We start from the raw sequence: 25,385 nt of genomic DNA, 5'->3' as shown, positions 1-25,385 counted from the left end.
CATTTGCAAATCCAAATATTTTTCTTGAGTGAGCGGGTGGCTTTGCTGGCCGGAGTCCAGGCTTTCAGGGAGCAAGTCTTCCAGAGCTCAGGGGTGTTGGAGCCACCCGCCAACTCTCCCTCGGGTGGAGGCAGGAGCAGTGCTTGCATCCCAGCCCCTTAGTCCTGGGGAGCTCTTATTTGCTGAGCACCCTCTCTGTGCCAGCCTCCAGGTAGGGAGGTTGTCTTAGTCCACTGAGGTGGCTATCACAGAACACCACAGACTGGATGGCTTAGAGGCAACAGAAGCTTATTTCTCACAGTTTTGGAGGCTGGGAAGTCCAGTGCCATTGGACTCAGCGTCCCATGAGAGCCTGTTTCTACCTCCTAGACATCCATCTTCTTGTTGTGTCCTCACATGGTGGAAGGGGCAAGGGAGCACTCTGGTCTCTTCTATTAGGGCACTAATCCCATTGATGAGGGCTCCACCTTCATAACCTAATCACCCCAAAGGCTCTACCTCCCAACACCATTACACTGAGGATTAGGTTACATATGAATCTGGGGGGGACATACATGCTTTTGTCTATAGCAGATATTTAATTCTATTATCTTACATCGATAACCTCACAGTAACCCTGGTTGCTAGGTACTATTTTTCTCAGTCAACAGATGAGAAAACTGAGGTTCCTAAATGCTGTTTGAGGCCATGGAGCTTGTAAAGCATGAAGCAGAAACTTCAGCTGCTGTCTGTCATGAAAACCTGTGATATTTCCACTAGACCAGAAACCAGTCATCAAATATTAAAATTACCAGAGAGCTTGTGATAAGCTGACTGCCCAGAGGGGATCTGTGGTTTAACAGATACTACTGATTTCAGCCCTTGCTGATATTTCACTGCTATCTCAGTTCCATTTCCTATCAGAATAGGGGCTGGGGAACAGACTGCACTTCTCTCTGCAGAGAAACCCCTGCCTTCTCTCTCCATCACCACCAGGAGATGGAGCAGATGTAGGAGAATGGGCTGAAGGGAGACCATCACCAGATGGATGCCTCCTCCTGGCAGCATGGTGTAGTGTTTCTTTCCGAGGAGACAAGAAGCTATGCCTGTTAGTAAATCCTCTGTTAATCCTTGAAATGGAAGGCATGCTGCATGTGTGTTCAGTCACTTCACTCGTCTCCAGTTCTTTGGGACCCCATGGACTGTAGCCCACCAGGTTCCTCTGTCCATGGGAGTCTCCAGGCAAGAATACTGGGGTGGGTTTCCATACCCTACTCCAGGGGATCTTCCCCACCCAGGGACTGAACCCGGATCTCCCACATTGCAGGTGGATTCTTTACCATCTGAGCCACCAGGCAGAGAAGAGCAAATAAATCCTAATTCATAAAGTTGTTGGGGGTTTTCTTTATGAGAAGGCTCTGTGCCCTCTTAGAATTGTGAGGGCCTTCCTCAGGGCAGGATCTGGATCATTGTAGGTGGAATGAGTGTTCGGACCATTGTCTCTGCCATCAGAACATCTGCCAGGGCTTCTGCCATCAGACCGTCTGGGTTCACGTTTTGGCTCTTCCTTTATGAGCTGTGGGATCTGGGGCCAGTTGCAGAGGTTCTCTGTACTTCAATGCAAGAGACATAAGAGATGCGGGTTCAATCACTGATTCAGGAAGATCCCCTGGAAGAAGGCATGGCAAGCCACTCCAGTATTCTTGCTTGGAGAATCCCATGGACAGAGGAGCCAGGCAGGCTACAGTCCATAGTCAGAAAGAGTTGGACATGACTGAAGCGCCTTAGCACACACACACACATGCATGTTTCAGTGTTCTTGTCTGTAACATGGAGATAAAGTTGTTACTGATGGCATGGGGTTAGGATATGTTGTGGACTCAAAGAGACAGCACATGTACAGCTCCATGTTGTGTCTTAGCCGCTCAGTCGTGTCTGACTCTTTGTGACACTATGGACCATTGCCTGCCAGGCTCCATTATCCATGGAATTCCCCAGGCAAGAATACTGGAGTGGGTTGCCATTCCCTTCTTCAGGGGATCGTCCCCACCCGGGTCTCCTGAATTGCAGGCAAATTGTTTGCCAAATAAGCGAGAGCCCAGCATAGAGCAAATGGTCTGTAAACCCCAGGGTCACTATGGCAGTTCAGGCTGGCGGCCCGGGGCCTCAGAGTAGCAGAAAGGAGCTGGGGGTCCTCCGCGTGATCCAATGTGTCGGGGTGGTTGCGGCAGCAGCGCCCAGCCCGAGGTGGGCGTTACATCAAGGACAGTGACCAGCCCGATCACTCACCGATGCTCCTCTCCTTCTCCAGGCGCTGACATCAACACGCAGGCCAGTGACAGCGCGTCCGCCCTCTACGAGGCCTGCAAGAACGGACACGAGGAGGTGGTGGAGTTCCTGCTGTCACAGGGAGCGGACGCCAACAAGACCAACAAGGACGGCATGCTCCCTCTGCACATCGCCTCCAAGAAGGGTAACTACAGGTCAGCCCAGGCCCCGCCCCCAGCCCCGCAGCTCCGCCCCTTTCCCCGCCCACTCCTCCGAATGCCCCGCCCACTGGGGGTAGGGAGGTCCCGGCGAGTTCAGGGCCCCGCATTTAGGTAGAAAAGGGGAACACCACCAAGCAGTTAGCAAGCTATAGTGAATGCTTACAACAATGGCAACAACAATAATAATAGCAAACTCTTATGTGGCACTTACCAGCACTTTACATTGTAAACATATTTAATCCTTTTAACAACTCTACTTTTTTTTTTAACAACTCTACTTTTCATAATTCCATTAACAGATGTACTGAGGTAGATATGATTACCTTCTTTTTTTTTTCCAAAATGAGGAAGCTGAGACACAGAGAGGTTGAGTGACTTGCCCAAGATCACTCAGCTTGTAAATGACAGGAGCTCACTTGTTCCGAATCTTATGTCTACCAGATTCCACACAGGAAGCCAGATAGGAATCCAGACCAGGGGATATTTCTGTTGGGGATGCAAAAATAATCTCTCAGGCAGTAAGCGAGGATGCAGGGAACATCTACGATAATACAAATAGTACCATTGGTATTAGCTAGTTTTTGTTGAGCGCTTACTATGTGTTAGGTACTTTGAAAGAGATGAAAGAAGCTAAAGCTCTCGGGGAGCAGTCTGGTGGGAGAGAAGGTGCACGCAGGCACACGCACACAGAAACACGCTCATGAAAATGAAAAAGCACGCAGGGCTGAGCTGCATGGTGGTCCTCAAGACTAGAATGGGCTGAAAGCAGACGTGTGCTAGACCTGGCTTGTGCAACTTCTGTGAGCTGACTGATCACCTTGGTAGTCTGAAATCGGCCTTGGTGAGAGTATTTACTTCGTGGAAACTGGTGATTGTTAGAAATCAGAGCCCCCTCCCTCCCCTGAAGAGCAAGCTATTAAACTTCCGCCAGCACCACCACTAGTTGGAGGGTCAGGAGAGCCTTGCCCAGGGGGTGGAACTCCAGCTAACCGTGAAGGATGCGTAGGCCCAGTAATTTCCACTCAACCAGTGTTCCCTAAACTGAGCATTCAGACTTTCCTCCTGTTTTTAGATGTCTATACCTTCACTTCTTAGTATGGTCCCTTAAAGACATTTTTATTTTAAATGAATTTATTTTCAAAAGGAAACATTTATCACATGATCAAATTGTTCATATTACCAATTTACAATTAATTTAAAAAAAAAACCCTTCTCACCTATAATCCCATCTCCTGTACCCCAGATGACACACTTCAGGAAATGCAGCCCTGTCCCCAACAGGGAGAATATTGTGCATGCTGGGGGGTGTGGGTGGTCTCCGCTCAGGGAGATGGGGGTGAGAATGACACTCTGGGGAATGGAACGGAGGAGACACGGGAGACAGAGCTGACCCTCAGGGCTCCAGGCCCTGCTTTGCAGGTACTCACACAAATGGCCAGACAAGGATACCTCCCCGCCCCATCCATGCACACAGGACACCTTGCCTTCTCTGGGACGCATAGTAGGCTATGAGGCAGACAGATGTGGATTTGAATTCCTACTGAGGCCTTGGGGAAATTGCTTAACCTTTCTGAGCCTCAATTCCCTCCTCTGTAAAATACGAAGTAGTCATACTGCCTGGGGGGCGGGGCTGTTGTGGGGACTAGTGAAATGGATACACGTGTGTATAGAGCAGAAATAAAACGCCCAGCAGAGTGCAGCATCCAGTAGGTGCTCGCTGGGTCTGTGTTCTCTCTCATGTAGAAAGGGTAAATTCCATCATTTTTCTGTGAAGCCAGTGGAAGGACAAAAGCAACTCAAGTCAGGCAGAGGTGACGGGCAAGAGAACATCTCACTCTTCAGTTCCAGAAAGATCCAGCAGCAGTCAACAAACATGGTTTATCTTAGTCTGACTCTAGAAAGATCCAGAGGGAAAGAGACAGAAGTCCACTGGCTCTCTGAACCTGCCTATACAGCACGGTCACTCTGGGCTATTTTTTAAATGACGCCTCCCAGACACACAAAACCAGAATCTCCAGGAGAGAAGGAGCCCATGCCTTCATCTTTGAAGAGCTCCCAGTCAACCAGATACAGCCCAGTCAGACCTTTAGGGGGACCACTGATATAATCCAAGCCTGATTTTGCAGAGGAGGGACCAGAGGTCAGAGATGGGAAGTGGCGTGCCAGAGCGTGGCAGAGCTGGGACTGTCACTTGGCATCCTTCAGTCACACCCGATGCCTTCAGGTGGGCCCAGGTGCCAGCAGTCTGGCCCCAGCTGGTGGAAAGTTTGAAGGAGCACTGGGCGTGCCTAAGGCTGGCCAGGGAGCAAGGCTGGCCAGGGAGCAAGGCTGGGCCTCTCTGGAGCCACCTATGTGAATGATGTATTCTCCCCAAAAGTCTCCTGCTTTAGACTCATGCTGACCCCCAAAGCCATTTCTCTGGTTGTTCACCCTCCATTCTCCAATCCCAGGTTCCTCTGGACCCCAAGAGTGAGAGGGACCAGGCCGCAGTTTGAGGGTTGCCCTACAAAGGGGTAAAAGCAGGTTCCCAACAGCTTCTGTCACCTGTCAGGGCCCCCGGCCAGGCAAGGCCCCAGCGCTGCACTCGCCCCCGGGCATGTGGCATCTGGCCTTGTCCATGCCGTCCTTCCTTGGCTGCCCGGGGATCTGCTGTGACATTCTCTAGGCTTTCCACACTCAGCCGCCCGCCAGGACACCCTGCCTGTCCAGGGCACGGAAAGTGGCTCCAGCAGCTGGGGTCCATGTTCGCCAGATGGTGAATTCAGCGCATTTACTGCAGGGCGTGACATTTAGGTGTGGCTGAGAAAGAAGCCCCCAAGACCCCAAAGTCTTAGGCACCTCCAAGATAAACTTTTTTCTTAGTTTTCATTTCCAGTTTATCAAAGGCAACTTTTGAGATTAAAACTCAGCACCAAGTGAAAGACAGTGAAGTCGCTCAGTCGTGTCCTGATTCTTTGGGACCCCGTGGGCTGTAGCCCGCCAGGCTCCTCCGTCCATGGGATTTTCCAGGCGAGAAGACTCGAGTGGTTTGCCATTTCCTTCTCTAGGGGATCTTCCCAATCCAGGAATCGAACCCAGGTCTCCCACACTGCAGGCAGACTCTTTACCATCTGAGCCACCAGGAAAGCTAGCACCAAAGATAGATTTATTAAGAAACTGTTGGTATTAGACAAGAGCAGATGGCCCAAGTTTCCTTTAAACTGAATTTAGAATAGCACTGCAACCACTGGCTCTCAACTTTGCTTACACATTGGATCCCCGGCAAACTCTTAAACCCCTGAGGCTTGGGCCCCAGCCTCAGAGATCTCGTAAGCAATCTGGGTTGGGACTTGGGCTGCAGATGATTTTATGAGGCATCCCAGGAGAGAACCAGTATCTTAGACTCAATTTTGTGGCTGACATATAACACTGACTTGCCTTTGGACCTTACTTCTGGCCCCCCTCATTTTTAAATATACTTTCCCTTTTACTTCTAATTAATATTACCTTTGCAAGCCCCTTAAAACTCTTTCTGGGAAGACTGCTTCCTTGCTCTAGCTCCCAGGAAAAAAGCTGCAGACTTCCCCACAGAGGGACCCTCATGGGCAGAAGTTCCACTGTGCCCTTGGGGACGCCCTCAGGCAGATTCTCCTCTGTGGAGTCTTTTCTGGCCGCATACAGCCTCAGAGGAGAGATAATCCCCCCAACACACACACACACACACACACATACACACACATGCACGCACGCACAGCTGGGTTGACATGCCGCTGCCCAGTGTTACTGGGAGCAAAGCCATTTGTGGGCAGCTGGTTCCCTTGTGAAAGTCAAGTCCATGGTTAAATTTACACTGAATATTGGCAAAGGTCACACCACCATGACCTGGTGACCCAGGAGGCTGAGCTGGTGGGTGCAGCCTCCGTGCTCGGAAAAGAAGAGGCAGATGGGACACTGGGCCTCCCAGACACCAAAACTTGTACCAGGCAATGGGCACCTTTGCTCTCTACATAAGTTGCATTTTGAGCTCTTATGGTCCCAGGACTTGCCTGTGGGAGAAGTGGGAAGGGCCCAGCCTTCATCCTCCTGCCTTCTTCCCACCAGCTGGGCTGGGGGAGAGGAACAGTGACGTGCAGTGGGGCCACCAACACCTTCATTCTGCCTGGGCTTTGCCATCCACCTCCAGGCCAACCTCACTCTCTCCTCCCCCCACCCCCACATTCGGGTCTCAGTTTCACCCTCTGTAAAATGGGAAGCTGATCTCCAGGCCCCACGCAGCATGACACATTGACTCTCAGCTTGGCCACGTCCTCCAGAAGTGTACAACAATTAGATGATTTCACTGCTATTAAGAGGATGCTTCTGGGACCTAGGCTGCCTCCAGTCACGTTCCCACATTTCTGCCACTTTCCCTTGATTTGACAAGGGGCCACTGGAGACCAGCTGTGACCTGCCAGATATGAGCCCATCTGGCCAGCAGCCCCGGGCAGTCCCCCTTGCTGTTTTTCCCGTGGTTGGGCACGTTACGGCTGTTACAGAGCATTTGTCAGCGATGGCTGCAGTCCAGGGTGAGGCCCTGGCCCCGCCTTTGACCAGCACCTCTACGGAGCGAGGTCAGGCCTCCTAAGCCTGCACAAATAGAAATTAGGAGGCAATTAGCCCCCCTGGGTGTGTGAATTTCCTTTTGAGGTTTGAGAGGCAGATTTTAAGCAAACACAGCGTCACTAACCATTAATAATACTTTCCACCGAGATCCTAACAGGAGATCCCTGGCATCAGTTTTCCAGGAAGCCAGAAGCCCGGGGAGCCCAAGTGCCAAGAGGCAGAGAGGCTTGGAAACAGGCTTGGTGCACCTGCTTGCCCTGCTGTGGTCACCTCCTCGAAGCCCACCCGAGGTCACCAGTCAGCAGGGGTTGGGGGAATTAGGGTCTGGAATCATGTCAGTGGCAAGAGCTTGGCAGGTGGCAGGGCTTTAGGGGAAGAGAGCAAACACAAGAGGTCAGGAGTCCTGGGGTCAAACCCCAGAATGGCTTTATGGCCTTTGATCAGTCGCTTCATCTCTCTGAGCCCCCTCTGTTACAAAGAAGGCCGACAGACACAGTTGGGCAGCGCCACTGGGCTGCAGCGAAGGTAAAATGGGTCAGGCAAGTTAATGCATCATAAGGAATTCAAAGCCCTGTGACATAGCAGCTGTCACCTGACCACTAGCTACACAAGAAGGAGGGGAGTGGCTAAGAGTGTGCCTCTCACTCTAGGACAAGGGTCCCGAGCCTCTGGGATCTGCTGCCTGATGATCTGAGATGGAGCTGATGCAATAACAATAGAAATAAAGTGCACAATAAATAGAATACGCTTGAATCATTCTGAAACCAACCCCTCCATCCCCAGTCCATGGCAAATCTGTCTTCCATGAAGCTAGTTCCTGATGCCAAAAAAGTTGGAGACAGCTGCGCTAGGGGTAATCAGACTACCTGGGTTCAGATCCTGCCTCCATCACCTACTACTGGCTGTGTGTCCCAGGGCAAGTCACTTACCCTCTCTGGGCTTCTGTTTCCTCATCTGTAAGCGAGATTAATACTAGTACACACCTCATAGGGCTGTTGGGAGGATAATTATAATAGATTACTGTAGGTTGACTGCTGAGAACAATAGCACCTGATTCAACAGGAGAGACCACAGTCAGGACGGGCAGGAATCTCCAGCCTCAGCCACAGCTGATCACCCTCTCCAGGCCATAGGCAGGGCAGCCTGCCTGGGAGAGGCTAGAGTCAGCCTTCAGGGGAAGAGGCACTGAGACTCACCAGACAGGGGAGGCGACCTCATGTCACGGAGGGCTGACCAGGGCCTGGGGCAGGAGTGGTTGGGACAGACACGTGTGTCCCCTCCTGTTCCCCCAGAACCTGCTGGCTCCCCCAAGTCCTCGGGGCAGCAAAACAGAGATACAGCATAGCTCGGCCCTGGAGTCAGAGGAGGGGACAAGTCCTGGTTTGTGTCTCCCCACATATGGCCTGGGCAAGACCCCTAACATCACTGAGCATTGATTTTTCTCATCTGAAAAAAACTGGGAATGACGAGACATACTTGATGGGCTGTTGTGGAGATTAAACCAAATAATGCTTTAAGCCTTTGGACGGTGTCCGGGCACATAGTGAACCCTTGGATAGGGCTGTCCTCGCCCCCCCAAACCCCCAGAGACCTAGGCAGGGCAGGGTCTAGCACCACTTCATCATGTTTTCCCACTCTAGGTCTGGGGGCCTTCCAGTCAATTCCTCTAGAAAACTGAGCTGGGAGTGGGCAATCCCCCTTAGCCTGAAAGAAGTCAGCAAGAGATTCTTGAAACTGCAGTCCGGTCTGGCTGAGGTTTTTATTTTTTTTTTATTTTTTTTTTTTTTTAAGTCTTTTTTTTTTTTTTTTCCAGTGGGTTTTGTCATACATTGATATGAATCAGCCATGGATTTACATGTATTCCCAATCCCGATCCCCCCTCCCACCTCCCTCTCCACCCGATTCCTCTGGGTCTTCCCATTGCACCAGGCCGGAGCACTTGTCTTGTGCATCCCACCTGGGCTGGTGATCTGTTTCACCATAGATAGTATACATGCTGTTCTTTTGAAATATCCCACCCTCACATTCTCCCACAAAGTTCAAAAGTCTGTTCTGTATTTCTGTGTCTCTTTTTCTGTTCTGCATATAGGGTTATCGTTATCACCTTTCTAAATTCCATATACATGTGTCAGTATGCTGTAATGTTCTTTATCTTTCTGGCTTACTTCACTCTGTATAAGGGGCTCCAGCTTCATCCATCTCATTAGGACTGGTTCAAATGAATTCTTTTTAATGGCTGAGTAATATTCCATGGTGTATATGTACCACAGCTTCCTTGGCTGAGGTTTTTAGAGGGCTCAGACTTTGGAGGCTTGTGGCTCAGCTGGTAAAGAATCTGCCTGCAGTGTGGGAGACCTCTGTTCGAGCCCTGGGTTGGGAAGATCCCCTGGAGAAGGGAAAGGCTACTCACTCCAGTTATTCTGGCCTGGAGAATTCCATGGACTTTATAGTCAATGGGGTAGCAAAAGAGTCGGACACGACTGAGCGACTTTCACTTCGCACTAACTTTAGGGGTTCTGGGTTTGAAGCCCAGGTCCACTCGTTACCGGCTCTGAGGTTTTGAGAACGTGGTGGAAGCTCTCTGAGCCTCAGTTTCCCTGTCTGTAAAGCGGACCCCCCTCTCCCTCGAGTGGTAATTGTTGAGACTGGCCGTCTCCACGGCGCCCCCTGCTGGTGGGCCCTGCCGCTCCCACGCAGTGGTTGCGAGCGGCCGAGCCTGGGCCCCCTCGGCGCCCCCTGCCGGCGGATCCGGTGCCGTGACCCGCGCGTGCCCGCCTCGCCCGCAGGATCGTGCAGATGCTGCTGCCGGTGACCAGCCGCACGCGCGTGCGCCGTAGCGGCATCAGCCCGCTGCACCTGGCGGCCGAGCGCAACAACGACGAGGTGCTCGAGGCCCTGCTTGGGGCGCGCTTCGACGTGAACGCGCCGCTGGCGCCCGAGCGCGCGCGCCTGTACGAGGACCGGCGCAGCTCGGCGCTCTACTTTGCAGTGGTCAACAACAACGTGTACGCCACCGAGCTGCTGCTGCTGGCCGGCGCCGACCCCAACCGCGACGTCATCAGCCCCCTGCTCGTGGCCATCCGACACGGCTGCCTGCGCACCATGCAGCTGCTGCTGGACCACGGCGCCAACATCGACGCCTACATCGCCACGCACCCCACTGCCTTCCCCGCCACCATCATGTTCGCCATGAAGTGCTTGTCGCTGCTCAAGTTCCTCATGGACCTCGGCTGCAACGGCGAGCCCTGCTTCTCGTGCCTGTACGGCAACGGCCCGCACCCGCCCGCCCCGCCGCCTTCCAACAGGTTCAATGATGCGCCCACCTCGGACAAGGCGCCCAGCGCGGTCCAGGTAAGGGGGCGCGCCGCGGGGACTGCGGCCAGGGCCAGCGGGCTCCCGAGGCTGGGGGGACTGGTGGTTCGCCGGCTCTGGAGGCAGGGCGGACCCTCGGCAGGGTGGACTGCACTTGGGAGGCAGCTGGAGACGGTGGTGAACAGGATTTGGAGGCAGTGTGGACTAACGGCTAGTGCACTTTGGAGGGCGTGTGAGCTGGCGTTTAGCACCCTTTGGAGGCAGTGGAAACTCAGTGGTTAACATGCTTTAGAGGCAGCAGGACTTAGCAGTTCCCAGGAGCACTTGGGTCCACTGTATTAGGGGAGAGAACAGTTGGGCAGGCGATTGGTGGGGAACTCTGCAAAACTGAGGGGTTCACCACCCCCAGCAAACCTGCACCTGGAATATGATGGTGATGGACCAAGATCCGGGTAGAGGTGAGAGCAGGCCTCCTAGAAGAGCAGGTGAGCTGCAGAAAGTCAGTGACCCCAGAGGCAAGACCTGCCCATGGTGATGACTTAATAAGTCAAAGTCCAATGAACAGGAAGTTAGAGGCACTTCCCTAGTGGTCCAATGGCTAAGAATCCACCTTACACTGCAAGGGACACTGGTTCCATCCCTGGTCCCAGAAGATCCCACATACCACCGAGCAACTAAGCCTGTGAGTCGTAACTACGGAAGCCTGCGTGCCTAGACCCTGTGCAATAAGAGAAGCCAACACAGGGAGAAGCCTGCAGACTGCAATGAAGAGTAGCCCCCGCTTGCTGCAACTAGAGAAATCCTGTGTGCAGTGACAAAAACCCACCATAGGCAAAAAAAATAAATCTTTAAAAAGGAAGTTAGAAACACTCTTCTCTTAGAGATATTAACAATGGCTAATGGCATCACTTATGGGCCATCTTCTATGTGCAAAGAAGTTTATGTTTATACTGCCTTAATTCTCATAAAAACCCCTTCAAGTGAGTGTCATATACCCATTTTCTAGACAAGGAGGTTGAGGCTTAGAGGGGCCCAAGCTGCCCACCTCCCATCTTTGGCAGCAGAGGCCTGTGTTGATGAGAGAGAGGTGTGGATCCGGAGAGCTTGATTCTACCCTGGGCACGCATGGTGTCTGTGCTCAGACGTGTCCCCTGCCCTCGCTGGCTGTAGGTTCCCACCTGTAGGATGAGCTTGCTGAGGCAGTGCTCTTGGTCCTGGGCGTCCCAGCGCTGGTGTGTGTTCTTTTTCAGTTCTGCGAGTTCCTGTCGGCCCCGGAAGTGAGCCGCTGGGCCGGGCCCATCATCGATGTACTCTTGGACTACGTGGGCAACGTGCAGCTCTGCTCACGGCTGAAGGAGCATATTGACAGCTTTGAGGACTGGGCTGTCATCAAGGAGAAAGCAGGTACGGGCTGTCACTGCTGCTGCTGCTGGCAGATCCCCCTGCCTGACTCAGGCCCAGGACTCGGGGGCCTGTGACTGCTCCTGACATTTGATGAGCACCTTCTCATGTGAGGCTGTGAGCTGTGTGTCACATCCAGTGTCTCCGTGACTCCATTTGGTACATGAGGAGACCGACCTTCACAGAGACGGTCACTTGGGCAAAATGTCTCATCACTAGTTAGTGGCAGAGCAGGGATTCAAATCGAGGTTTGATCCACTTAACCTTTCTAGGGTGTTTTAAACAAAAACCCCAGCTCCCCGGGGGGCGTAAGCTGTCCAGGTTTGTGGGCCACTGGGAAGCCGTGTGATGGGTGGAGGAGGGAGTAAGGGGCTCAGGTACCTCAAACTGTAAAATGCACATGAAGCACCTGAGCATCTTATTTAAAATGCAGAGTCTAGCCTGGCAGGTCTGGGGTGGGGCCTAAACGTGTACATTTCAACATGCTCCCAGGGCACCCCCAGAGCAGCACTGGTCTAGGAGGCAGGCCCCCAGAGCTCTGGAACCAGGGGCTTGCTGGGTGATCGTGGGCAGGACTCCCCTCTGGACCTTAGGGCCCGTGTCCAAACAGAGCAAGCTGGATGTGCTCAATGTCCGGCTCCTCCAGCTCTGCCAGCCTGGGATGTTTGCAGGTGGGATGTGCCCGGCGCAGTGAGGTGGGCTTTGGCCATGTTCCAACAGCTGTGTGCAGCGTAGATGAGGTGGCCTCACTGAATCAGGCCGGAAATCCCTCTAAGGAATTGTGGAGCTTGCCTAGGCAGGTGAGGCGTCAGAGCAGTTGAAGTTGGTGTTGCAGCTGATACTGAGGGCATGCCTGTCCCCAGTAGGAGATCCAACTGCCCCAGGGTTTCCTCTGGGTCTGAAGGGCACAGTCCTGTCTCCGGCTGTTTGTCGGACCATGTAGCACAGAGGCTGACTCGCAGAAAGTTATTTTTATCTCACCGCTGCTGCTGTTGTCCCCAGGTGAGAATGCTGCCTCATTACCTGTCCAGGTGTCCCACAGCCCAGCGCCTAGTCTTGCCGAGTTCCTCCTTGATCCCGGGGCCCCTTTAAGTCTAAACTTTCTGGTAGGATTTTCCATTTGCACAAATGCCTGGGAACACTTGAATTGAGGCCCTTGATAAAGTTACTGGGCAGGCGATGGAGGGGTGGGTGGAGAGAGAGACCCAGGCAGGGGGGCGACATAGGGAGGAGGGTGGCATTGACTTGCTTAGTGGCTGGGAGCTCCAGATTCTCAATGAAACATTCATTCAATTCATAAATGGTTGCTGTCACTGGGACTGCCCACTAGAGGCCACTAGAGAGTAAAGCGGTTTTTGCTGAGAATCCGACCTCTCACTTTCTCCTGGACCTGCCCTGCCTGGGAAGGGTAATTTACAACTAAACTGTGTCCCCGGAGGAAAAAATTGCAGAACCCTTTATTGTGCTATGAACATTTATTAATAGGAAGAACAAAGAGTTCTTAACCGATACCTCTTTTGATTACTTTAGAGCCCGCCCTCCATCTGTGAAACACTTTCCCAGGTGCTTTTTCATTTAATGCTGTTGTTGATATCAGAGACTCCAAAGTAGGGAGAACCACTAGACCATTCAGGTATGACCTAAATCAAATCCCTTACGATTATACAGTGGAAGTGATAAGTAGATTCAAGGGATTAGATCTGATAGAGTGCCTGAAGAACCATGGACAGAGGTTCGTGACATTCATTGTACAGGAGGCAGTGATCAAGACCATCCCCAAGAAAAAGAAATGCAAAAAGGCAAAATAGTTGTCTGAGGAGGCCTTACAAATAGCTGAGAAAAGAAGAGACACTAAAGGCAAAGGAGAAAAGGAGAGATATACCCATCTGAATGCAGAGTTCCAAAGAATAGCCAGGAGAGATAAGAAAGCCTTCCTCAGTGATCAATGCAAAGAAATAGAAGAAAACAATAGAATGGGAAAGACCAGAGATCTCTTCAAGAAAATTAGAGATACCAAGGGAACACTTCATGCAAAGATGGGCACAATAAAGGACGAAATAGTATGGACCCAACAGAGGCAGAAGATATTAAAAAAGAGGTGGCAAGAATACACAAACAAACAACACAAAAAAGATCTTCATGACCCAGATAATCATGATGGTGTGATCACTCACCTAGAGCCAGGCATCTTGGAATGTGAAGTCAAGTGGGCCTTAGGAAGCATCACTACCAACAAAGCTACTGGAGGTGATGGAATTCCAGCTGAGCTATTTCAAATCCTGAAAGATGATGCTGTGAAAGTGCTGCACTCAATATGCCAGCAAATTTGGAAAACTCAGCAGCGGCCACAGGACTGGGAAAGGTCAGTTTTCATTCCAACCCCTAAGAAAGGCAATGCCAAAGAATGCTCAAAGTACCGCACAATTGCACTCATCTCACACGCTAGCAAAGTAATGCTCAAAATTTCTCCAAGCCAGGCTTCAGCAATACATGAACCATGAACTTCCAGATGTTCAGGCTGAATTTAGAAAAGGTGGAGGAACCAGAGATCAAATTGTCAACATCTGCTGGATCATTGAGAAAGCAAGAGAGTTCCAGAAAAACATCTATTTCTGCTTTATTGACTATGCCAAAGCCTCTGACTGTGTGGATCACAATAAACTGGAAAAGTCTTCAGGAGATGGGAATACCAGACTATCTGACCTGCCTCCTGAGAAATCTGAATGCAGGTCAAGAAGCAACATTCAGAACTGGACATGGCACAACAGACTGATTACAAATAGGGAAAGGAGTATGTCAAGGTTGTATATTGTCACCCTGCTTATTTAACTTATATGCAGAGTATATCATGCAAAATGCCAGACTGGAAGAAGCACAGGCTGGAATCAAGATTACTGGGAGAAGTATCAATAACCCCAGTTACGCAGATGACACCACCCTTATGGCAGAAAACGAAGAAGAACTAAAGAGCCTCTTGAAAGTGAAAGAGGAGAGTGAAAAAGTTGGCTTAAAACTCAGCATTCAGAAAACTAAGATCATGGCATCCGGTCCCATCACTTCATGGCAAATAGATGGGGAAACAATGGAAACAGTAAGAGACTTTATTCTGGGGGGCTCCAAAATCACTGCAGATGGTGACTGCAGCCATGAAATTAAAAGACACTTGCTCCTTGGGAGAAAAGTTATGACCAACCTTTCAAAAGCTAGGCAGCATATTAAAAAGCAGAGACATTACTTTGACAACAAAGGTCCATCTAGTCAAAACTATGGTTTTTCCAGTAGTCATATATGGATGTGAGAGTTGAACTATAAAGAAAGCTGAGTGCCGAAGAAATGATGCTTTTGAACTGTGGTGCTGGAGAAGACTCTCTAGAGTCCCTTGGACTGCAAGAAGATCAAACCAGTCAATCATAAAGGAAATCAGTCCTGAATATTCATTGGAAGGACTGATGCTGAAGCTGAAACTCTAGCACTTTGGCCACCTGATGTGAAGAACCAACTCTTTGGAAAAGACCCCGATGCTGGGAAAGATTGAAGGCGGGAGGAGAAGGGGATGACAGAGGATGAAATAGTTGGATGGTATCACTGACTCAGTGAACATGAGTTTGAGCAAGCCCCAGGACAGGGAGGCCTGGCGTACTGTAGTCCATGGGGTCACAAAGAGACGGACACAGCTGAGTGACTGAACTGACTGACTGACTTTCATTTAATGCTGTGTTGTTGATATCAGAGACTCCAAAGCCAGCCAGGATGCCAGCCTTGGAGGCCCTGTGTCCTCTGCCCACCAGCAGCCTTTTGCCTTCCCACAAGCTCAACCTTTGCTCTGCTGAGAAAGGGGCTCTGCTTCCCAGGGCAGGCTCTGTCCTGAGATCAGTGGAAGTGGCAGAAATGCCCTGATGGGGCAGCTAGAGAGGCAGTGCTAGTCCGCCCTGGCCTCTCCACCCTCCCCCCATATTCCCTCTGCATTCCCGTCTCCCCTAGGTGGTCTCTTTGGCTTGGCACTGTTGCTTCCCCTGCTTGGACTGCCCTCCCTCACCTGGAAAATTCCTACCCACCCATCTAGACCCTTCTCAGATGCACCATCTGGTGTGGAAGGCTTTCCCCAAAGCTCCTGAGTGGGTACCCCTGCATCTCTGTCTGATACACAGGGCCAAGCGTAGTGAAGGGGTCAGCGTGTGTGTGTTGAATGAATGAATGGGTGGCCTTCTTTAATTCAGCAAATGCCTACCCTGTTCCCAGAGCTGAAATTAATTACCCCATTACTAGATGCATCAGGACCAGTTCTTACCCCCCTCTCTCCACCCCCCACCCCTTAGCTGAGAAACCTCCACTGAATGAAGTATCCCTAGGGGCCTCCTGAAAGAGGCAGCCTGATAGGATTCTGGGACCTGCTGAGTCCCTGCCCGTGATCCTGACTTCTCTGCACCTCCTAGAACCCAGAGCTGAATTGGATGCATGGGGTCACTTAGGAGGTCGTATTTGCTGAGGCTGTGCGGAAGGGTGGGGTCTGGGCTGACCCATAGAGGAGGGAGCCCAGAACAAGCTCTAATGCCAGGCGTGATTCTTGCTAAGCTCTCACCTGTGAAATGGGTTTGGTACCCATTTGGTACCTGTCCTCCTTGGGCTTGCCTGGTGGCTCCATGGTAAAGAATCCATCTGACAATGCAGGAGACGTGAGCTCAATCCCTGGGTCAGGACGATCCCCTGGAGAAGGAAATGGCATCCCACTCCAGTATTGTTCTTGCCTGGGAAATCCCTTGGACAGAGGAGCCTGGTGGGCTACCATCCGTGGGGTCACAAAAGAGTTGAACACAACTTAGCAACTAAACAACAACAGCAAACCTGCCATCCTCCTTCCTTGGGCTGTGCAAATGGGTGAAGGATGACACCTTTTCAGTTGGCAGGGACCGTGAGCATGGGGGAGTCAGGGCATCTCCTCTCTTAGCCAGCCACATGGGTCAGGTGCTTCCCACAAGCCAGGGGCCAGAGATGCAAACCCTCTGCCAGGTGCAGGCGACCAATCAGCATCTCTCTTTCTGTCCTTTGTCCAGAACCTCCAAGACCCCTGGCTCATCTTTGCCGGCTGCGAGTTCGAAAGGCCATCGGGAAGTACCGCATCAAACTCCTGGACACGTTGCCGCTTCCAGGCAGGCTGATCAGATACCTGAAATATGAGAACACCCAGTAACCAGAGCACGCGGGGGAGGAGCGGCTCCTCAGACGGTTTCACTGAGTCTCAGGACAGCGGTGTCCCCAAATCCAGGGGACCCGGGGACAGACGTGGCTGGGAGCCGTCGGGCTCTCAGTGGTCTCTGGACCAGAGCTTTGCCCAGAGCAGAGGACAGGTGTGTCAAGCAGAAGAACCATGTTGACTTTCACTTGGATGAGGAGAGCCCAGACCGGCTCTGCCATCGGGAATGGCAGAAAGCTCCATTCCTGGGGCCGGGAGGTGGGGCCAGGGCAGAACTTGGGGTGGTCGGGGGAAGGCACGGGGCCGGCAGCGAAGCCGTGGCCCCACCTCTGGGCTATGGCTGGAGAGCTTTCGGGGTGATTCTGTCTTTGCTGGACAGCCTCGCTGCAGAGCTGCCCCGTGCCCCTCCCCCGTGTTCTGTGAAACTCCACTTGATCTGAGCTCTCTCTCCAAAGCTGTGTGTGGCCCAGGGGAGCAGGGTGGGGAGGGCCCCCTCGGGCCCAGAGGGCTTCCTTAGGTACAATAAATGTTGCACAGACGACACCCTGCCCTGTGGAGTCTCTTTCACCAGCCCCCTCCAGGGCCTTGAGGTCTTCAGCCCTGCTCCTGGTGGGAGTGAGGGTGAGACAGGGGGCTGGGACACGGCACACGGAGCCCTGATTGCGTCACTTTGGCTTGGACTTCTGAAAGGCCCCAGAGCATGTGTCCTTCATTCACCAGAAGAGACCCACGGCCCGAGGAGAGGGAGCAGCTTGCTGCCCTGTGATCGAAGCAGGCAACGTTGGTTTCTCTCTCCTGGTTCCGTTGCCATAGAAACCAGAGCATCATCACAAACAGGGTCTCAGAGGCTACAAGTCTCCTGACACCTGGCCTTGTCTTAACATGCCCTGGCACTGTCTTCATGCCTTAACCCACCCATTTGGCTACAAAGGCTGAGATACGAAGGGAAAGCTGTCTAAATACTGGCTCCTGTGAGCAGGTTTCAGAGGGAGGCCATCATCAGCCCTCTCGAAGGCCCCACACTTGAGAGGCAAGAAGCCAGCTGTGTGCCCTCCACCGCATCCTCCCATCCTCCCATGACTTGGGGGGAGCCGGGCAGGAGCCGCCAGCCCGTTTTGGGTGCTGCAGGTGAGACCGCTGAGGACCAGCACTTAGGGCACTTTTTCCAGGTCTGAGTCTCTCTGACTGACACCACCCTCTTTTTCCATGGAAGTCAGTCAGTCTGGAGAAGGAAATGGCAATCCACTCCAGTGTTCTTGCCTGGAGAATCCCATGGACAGAGGAGCCTGGTGGGCTGCAGTCCATTGGGTCGCAAAGAACCAGTTATGACTGAGTGAGCACGCACAGTAGCTCATAGGCACTGTCTTCCCCCGCGTGATTAAAGCCACTCAGATGGCACCAGAGCAGGTGACCTTGCTGAAGAGCCTGCTCAAGCCTCCTCTAGGAGAGGCTTAATGGCGATCAAAGGTTATCTAGCCTTTGCTAGATAAGCAGCTGGGCGGGTGGTGAGAGCACTGGTCCCAGGCCTGGCTCCAGGTGGGCTTGCACCTCTGGGGCCTTGGGTTCCCAGCCTTGTGGCCCTTGGTGGCCTTTCTGGCTCTTAGATCTTGGCTTTCTATGGAACTAGTAAGTCCCAGTGTCTTCCTGAAGAGGCCGAGTCTGCCAAGTAGCACCTTCCAGCCACAGGTTTGGGGGACCCAGCTGCTTCTTGCCACCTCCTCCCTGGTTCAGGTGGGAAAACAGGCCCAGAGAGGGGAAGGGACTTGCCTGGTACACACAGCAAATCCCCGGGGTCCAGCCCAGCAGTGCTCACTAGAGTCTCGCGCTGTCTTGCTGCAGAGATCCTGAAGAAATCCTGAAGGAAGCCTGCATCCTCCAAGACTGGGGATGTTCAGCCTTGGGGTCCAGGGGAAGTGGCCGAGGAGGGCTCGGCACACAGTCGGGAAAACCCTGACTGCAGAATGCCTTTGCCGACCGGGAGCCAGAGGGCATGCAGGCAGTCAAGGATGGGATGGAACAGAAAGATGCTTGGGTGCATTGGGATGGGGCTGGGTATCAGGCAAACTAAACTCCAGCACTTCTCAGGTCACCGTATATCTTAGGGGGTCCTAACAGACAGGGGCCATGGGGCATTGGGCAGGATGGGGACACTGGTCAGAGGGAGGTCTCCCCTGGAGGGGGTGAGGCCTGAGGAGGTGGCAGGAGGTGGGAGGGAGGGCTCAGCCCCTGCATTCAGCATTGTGTGTGCATGTGTGCATGCACACACACGCATGCACATGTGTGCACGCTCAGTCATGTCCAGCTCTTTGTGACCCAGTGGACTATATAGCCTGTCAGGTTCCTCTGTCCATGGAGTTCTCCAGGCAAAAATACTGGAGCGGTTTGCCATTTCCTTCTCCAGGGGATCTTCCCAACCCAGGGATCGAATCCACAGTCTCTTGTATCTCCTGCGTTGACTAGTGGGTTCTTTACCAGCTGAGCCACCAGGAAAGCCTGCATTCAGCATTGGCACCATCTTTTTGCAGGATGCACGGCCCAGCCTGGGAGGTCCTGGAGTCACTCTGGGTTCTTAGAATACTGTTATACGTCCATACCAGTCAGTCACAGCCACTGGTCAGGGTCCTTCCCCTCCGGTGCCTTGCCCAGGCATGGCCTTCGCAGATTCCCCGCCCCCCGCCCCCCCCCTCCAACAACCTCCGCATAACCCAGCAGCTAAAGGGTTAACACCCCACTGCTTCTGGGGTCGATCCTGATTGGCCGGTGCTCAGACTGTGCCAGGGTTTCCCTTTTTTGACCATCTCTGCTGTCAAGAGGACTGTACAGCCTGCACTCCCATGCTTATCCAGCTCCTGGGAGGATTTCAGCCTCAGAGATGTCCAGACAGCCTCACTAAACAAAGTCCTGAAAGTGGCTCTGTGTCATGGGCCGGAGCACGTGTGACCTGGTGCTGGAGATCCGAGCCTGTGTGTAGGAGGTGAGTTACTGGGTTTCACGTTGAACCAACACCATTCACGTTTTGGTTAGGGGAGCAGCTACTTCTGCAGCTGCAGCTGTCTTTTTGTATCTTGGTTTTAATACTGAGAATTTCCAAGGTGTGTCTTTTCCCAGCTTGCTTCCACGTGGGGAATTATGGTGTCGGGTGCTTCTGCTGAGTGGCACCTTGGTGAAGGTTTCTGCTTCCAGACAAGGCTCCCAGAGTGTGCCTGAAGCACCACCAGGTGGCCCCCTGGGAAAGGTTGAACCCCAGAGGGGCTGTGGGGCCCAAGCACCATGCGCTGGAGCAGCACCCCAAGGAAATATGCCTCCCAGAGTGGGGCTGCTTCTCTGAGGGAGTCGGCTGGTTGGATGGCCCCAGGACCCGGTCCTGTGGGCCGCCCAGTCTATAAACATTGAAATGTTGGCGTTTAGGGACCTGGAGACATAGTCAGATCACTAGCTGACTTTGGGTGGGTGCGGCTTCTCATCCTTTGTGTCACACCAGACTGCCTGGCGCTCTCACCAGCCCCACAGCTACCCACGTGGCAGGTCTATTTTCCTTTTTTTTTTTTTTTTTAATTTTCAATCACATTTTTTGGATGAAGAAATTCTGACACAGAGAGGCCAAGTAACTTGCCCAAGGTCACACAGCTGCTAGGGGGCAGGGCCAGGGTTAGAGCTTTTAAGACCCTGCTGTACTGTGTGGAGGGGCTGAACCTTATCACAGCGGGTCCTGCAGGGACCTTTGTAATGACGTGCAAGTTGGGAAAGTGGAGGCATGCCTCCTCCAGGGCCCTTCTCTGTTATTTAAGAGTGGAGCAGCCTGAGGTGAGGGTCCTGGCTGAGGACTCCTTACCCCATGAACCAGACGATCACGCAAAACAACCCTGCTTGTGCCACGTGGCCTCGCGGCTCTGACGTCCTCTGAGACCATCAGACATAAAACACCAGAAACCCACCCGCTTTCCCAGTGAGCAAGCTGCCCCGTCCCTGGAGATGCCTCGCTTCAGGGGGAACCCACAGGCCCTTAGCAATCACTAATTCTGAGTCCTGTGTTAGGAAGGATTCTGAGGCCATATCTAGACCTGAAAGGGGAGCGTCTGTGACCAGTTATGAGGCTCACGTTGGATGCAGAAGTGGTGGGTGCATCTGATTGCTATCTTTGATCTCGTCCCTCCTTTACAGAGGGGCTTCCCAGGTGGCACTAGTGGTAAAGAAGCCACCTGCCAATGCAGGAGACCTAAGAGATGCGAGTTCAACCCCTGGGTTGGGAAGATGCCCTGGAGAAGGAAAGAGTAACCCACTCCAGAGTCGGACACGGCTGAGAGACCCAGCACGCATGCATTACTTTACAGAGGAGGAAACTGAGGCTCAGAATGGGGAATAACCTGTTCAGCATTATGCTGTCGATGTGGGCGTGGAGTCCCCCACCAGGCGGGCCTCCTGCCCCCGTCCCAGTGAGAACTGTGCTTTGAGGAAATGAGACACTCAGCCCCTGTGGCAGCCCCCACGCGCTCAGCCAGAGAACCATGCCACCCACTGCAGCGTGGGTGGAGGCCTCCAGGGGCCTGGCTGGTTTGGATGCTATCGGGGGCCAAACCGAGGGCCACTGCCCACCAGCAGTGCGCCTCTCTCTGCCTGGACACTGGCAGAGGCCCTCATCTTCCCACTGACGGGCACCTAGTGTGTGCCAAGGGCTGCGTCAGGCCCGGGAAGAGAGCCAGTGGCAGGAAACCTAGGAATCTGAATTAGCTAGAGGTGATGATGATGACTTTGCCTGTGGACATAGAACCAAAGAATAAGCGAGAAACAACTTGTTCATACAACCAGTTATTTTGTCCATCAGAGGCCCCGTTCCTGTTTGGCCTGACCTTCCCCTCTGACCAGGGTCGGACGTGACTGCCTTGGCCCAGCCTCTGCTCTGAGGCTGTGATGGGATGGGAGGTGCCACCGAGGGGCCTGTTCTCATCTCACCCCTCGTCCCGCAGGTGGGGCAGAGAGGCCCGGAGAGGAAGGGCCCAGCCCTACATCCCACGGCACAACCAGGAGGACAGGTTCACCGCGCCCCCCACCCCAACACACACACACACACCCCAGTACCAGCTCCCAGTCTCCAGAGCAGTTTGGACCCTCTGGGGCTCCAGGCCTCCCCTGGCCTCTATTTGCTGACATGGGGAACCAGAGCACCCTTTTCCAGGAATCCTCTCCACCCTCCTTCAGGTTGAGCTGCCGGGCTCCCAGGCCCATTCCCAGGCATCACGGAGGCCTCTGGGCCACTCCGGGCACCGCCCCCGCCCACCCCCGACAGCTTCTGTAAGCGGCCTTCCACCTGGGCATAGCCAGCATTTCCTAGGCCGGAGGACCAATCAGCTTCATGAACCCGAGACTGTGAAAACTGCAAAAGAAATGTCTTTATTCTCTTAACCTTCTTAGTATTTACAAAGAACAAGAAGAACAAGACTTGAGACTGGCTTACACAGTGGGTGGCAGGTGAGCAGGTGGTATAACGCTGGCTTCTGGGGTGGCCGGAGGGCCAGGGCAAGGGCCCCTGCCACCTGAGGTCTGCGCGGGCACACAGGTGATCTATCGGGCTCTGGCCTGCTTGCGGAGGGGCTGGCCCCCGGAGGCTGTGTGGGCTGGCTGGACAGCTGCCCGAGAAGAAGCCCCTGCCCTATTCTGCCCTGCCCTCCTCCCCCCCGATGCAAAGGGATGGTTCTTGCCCAGCCCACTCCTCACCAGAAGAGCTCGCTTCTGGGGGTCCCCGATACCCTGCAGGCCAGAGGAGGGGCCGAGGCCCTCCCCGCCCGGCTAGAGATAGCCGAAGACGTTGAAGATGGGTGGGGGCACAGCCGGTTTGGTGGGGATGGGTTTTAGAACCACAGGTCTGTACACTTTCTGCCCCGGGCCCTCCGCGTCCTTGCAGAAGTGGGCCAGCTCGCCGGGGGAAGCCGCGCTTTTCCGCCAGAGGCCCAGGCTGGGCATCGGGCTCTGGGGCAGGGCGCCGGGAGGGCTTGGGTAGACGGGCTGTCCATGGTACTGGAAGGGGCAGCAGCTCCAGGCACTGACGCGGCCCACCAGGGAGACCCCGGGCATCTTGAGCGGCTCCTTCTCAGCCGGTGCCCTGGGGGAGGCGGGCACCGGGGCGGTCTCGGGCCCCAGGGGCTCCAAGCCTTTACAGTGTTTCTTACCCTCGTAGGGAGGTCCCTCCCGGGGTCCCAGGCCCCCCTCCAGCCCCACAGGGTAGCTGTGGGTGGGCCGTGGCTCTTCCCAGAAGGAAGCAGGCAGCTGTCTTTTCCTCATGGGCACCTGGCCAGGCCTGGCAGCTCCTGGATCCAGCCCATGGAGGGTCCGCTCCTTAGAGAGGCTTTCCTCCCGGTCCGGGTTCCCCAACGCCTTCTCCTTGCAGCCCCCACCCCCGCCGGGGCTGGAACCGTGGCCAGATTCGAGGGGCAGCAGCCTCCCGGGCCGGTCCTCGGGTCCCCTTTTCAGGTGAGGCTCGGCCCCTCTAACGGGGAGGCCCCGCGGGAGCCGGGAATACTTCTGGGAGAAGCGTTTGAGCTGCTTCTGCAGGTACTTGCGGTGGTCCACGGAGCGGCGGCAGGGCGCGGACTTGTCCAGGGCCGCCTTGATGTCGCTGGACGCCAGGTTCACGAAGTTTAGCAGCATCTTCACGTCACTGTCGGATGCCATCACCAGGGGGCCGCTGCACCGGGCTTTCCATGAAGAGGCTGGGTTCTCCAAGCAGCTGGCAGCTCCAGGGGAGAGCGCAGAGCCGACCTGCTGTGGGGGGCGGACACAGCAGCCGTTGGTGTCTTTCTGAGCATCCACACTCCACCCTCCCCAAAGGCCACACGGCTGCAGACAGCAGTGGTCCCCCCCTCAGCCCCCCTCAGCCCTAGACAGGGTCCCTGGGTCATGGGATACCCATTCAGGCTGCTAAGCATTTCCCAGAGCCTCTGGGATGCAACGGGAAGAAACCCATTTCATCCTCAGCAGGGCTCCGCACCTGCAGGTGAGGCTCAGACAGGTCAGGAGACTTGCCCAAGGCCTCCCGGGCCTACCGAGCGGCATTGCTGGGGCGGGACCCCACCAGCAGTGGTGCGGGTCTCCCCACACACCACGCTGCCTGCAGGGCACGACTTGCCAGCAAGGTTCTCATTTTCTGAGCGGAGGCAGCCACTCCACTTTAAGGCAAGGCCAAGCCCCCTGGTTGCCTGGCGGTGCCCTCCTCCTCCCACCCCCGCCCCCAAGCCCTGCTAGTGGCCGCCCCCCACCCCCCTCCTCGGTCCTCCACGCTCCACCCACAGGTCTCACGCACGACAGGCAGGACCCCTGTCTGGCACTCAAGCCGAGGCCTGCCTGGCGGGCTGATCGCAGGCTGCGGGCAGCGGGGTCTCCGCCGTAGAAGCATCTGCAGCAATTTCATGCCTCCTCGGCCCCCACTCCGCCCCTCCTCCAAGTCCCGGCCCGCCCCACGCCCCCCACCCAGTGGGGCCTGAGCCGCCTGGGCCTCACACTGACCGAGGGTGCGGGGCCCCGGGCCCCCACCCAGGCGGCCCGCAGAGGTTTCCCCCGCGCCGCAGACCTGGGCCAGGCCCGGCGCGGCCGGCGAGCTCCGTGGTCCGGCTGGAGGCAGTTGTGCCGCCCTCGAGTGGGCTGAATGGAGGACGACGGGTCCCCGGAGCTGGGGGGCCCTCAGGCCAATCAGGAGCGCCTCTCCAGATACAAAGCATCCCAAGCAGGCGGCGGCCCCGTTCCCACATTCTTTGCCGTCACAAATTGTCGCCATGGGGACCATCACAAAAAAGACAGCTCCCAAATGCAATCATTTCCCGGTAAATTTCTACCCTTCAGCCCACTCTCCCGTCTCGGCCTCCACGCCCCTCCTCCCCTTGACCTCGGTTCCCTGGCTTCTCGAGGGGGCGGGGTGTGTTGTGTGCGTGCGCGTATGTGTGTGTGTGTATCTGTGTGTATTTAAAAAGTCCAAGATTGAGGAGGGGCTGGACCCAGAAGAGATGGGCTTGCAAACCTCCCCCCAAGACTCCGGGCCTGCAGCTGCTATGCTCGAGTGCAGACAGACAATCGGACAGGGTAAGCCAGGGCGGGCTGCTTTCCCCGCTGTCCTTGAGTGTTGAGTGGCTCACTCGCGCTGTCTCTCTCTCCTCTCTCTTTCTCTCTCTCCCCACCCCCTTCCCAAGGCATGGGCACTGGCGGGCCTGCGAGGGCGGGCAGCACGCTGATGTTGGAAAGGTGGCCAGGGAAGGGCCCTCTAACGAGGTGCTGGGATATCCATGGGAAGAGGGCCGGAGCTCTCAGGAATCTTGTCTTTATGTTTGCTTCCTCAATTGAGCTGCACAAAGCCTGAATTGCCCATTCAGTGAGGCCGGACAAAAGGTTGGCGTTGCACGGTCCCCTAGCATTTGTAGTCAAACAGTTAGGGACTTAAATCGAGTCGT

At 54.4% G+C, this 25,385-nt stretch overlaps 2 protein-coding genes across 7 annotated transcripts in view; one reads left to right on the top strand and one right to left on the bottom strand.

Moving 5' to 3' along the window:
• Positions 1–17,496, top strand: part of ASB2 (ankyrin repeat and SOCS box containing 2) — a 48,417-nt gene extending 30,921 nt beyond the window's left edge. For all 6 annotated transcript variants that reach the window (XM_061159342.1, XM_061159339.1, XM_061159340.1 and 3 more), the window contains 4 exons: positions 2,291–2,462; positions 9,836–10,400; positions 11,612–11,765; positions 16,814–17,496. In XM_061159342.1, the coding sequence (XP_061015325.1) occupies positions 2,291–2,462; positions 9,836–10,400; positions 11,612–11,765; positions 16,814–16,950 (1,028 nt within the window). In that variant the 3' untranslated portion in view covers positions 16,951–17,496. The remainder of the gene's footprint in view (positions 1–2,290; positions 2,463–9,835; positions 10,401–11,611; positions 11,766–16,813) is intronic.
• Positions 17,497–22,737: 5,241 nt separating this feature from the next.
• FAM181A (family with sequence similarity 181 member A) lies at positions 22,738–23,649 on the bottom strand. The gene has a single exon (XM_061159688.1). The coding sequence runs from the start codon at positions 23,617–23,619 to the stop codon at positions 22,738–22,740; it is 882 nt and encodes a 293-aa protein (XP_061015671.1). The 5' UTR covers positions 23,620–23,649.
• Positions 23,650–25,385: the final 1,736 nt, after the last annotated feature.

The sequence above is a fragment of the Dama dama genome, chromosome 13 (assembly GCF_033118175.1).
Source record: "Dama dama isolate Ldn47 chromosome 13, ASM3311817v1, whole genome shotgun sequence".
Lineage (NCBI taxonomy): Eukaryota > Metazoa > Chordata > Mammalia > Artiodactyla > Cervidae > Dama > Dama dama.
This window is presented reverse-complemented; position numbering and strand designations above follow the sequence as displayed.

Bases quoted from the DNA above. Each gene is read 5' to 3' on its own strand.
- FAM181A (XM_061159688.1), bottom strand. From the start codon at position 23,619: ATGGCATCCGACAGTGACGTGAAGATGCTGCTAAACTTCGTGAACCTG.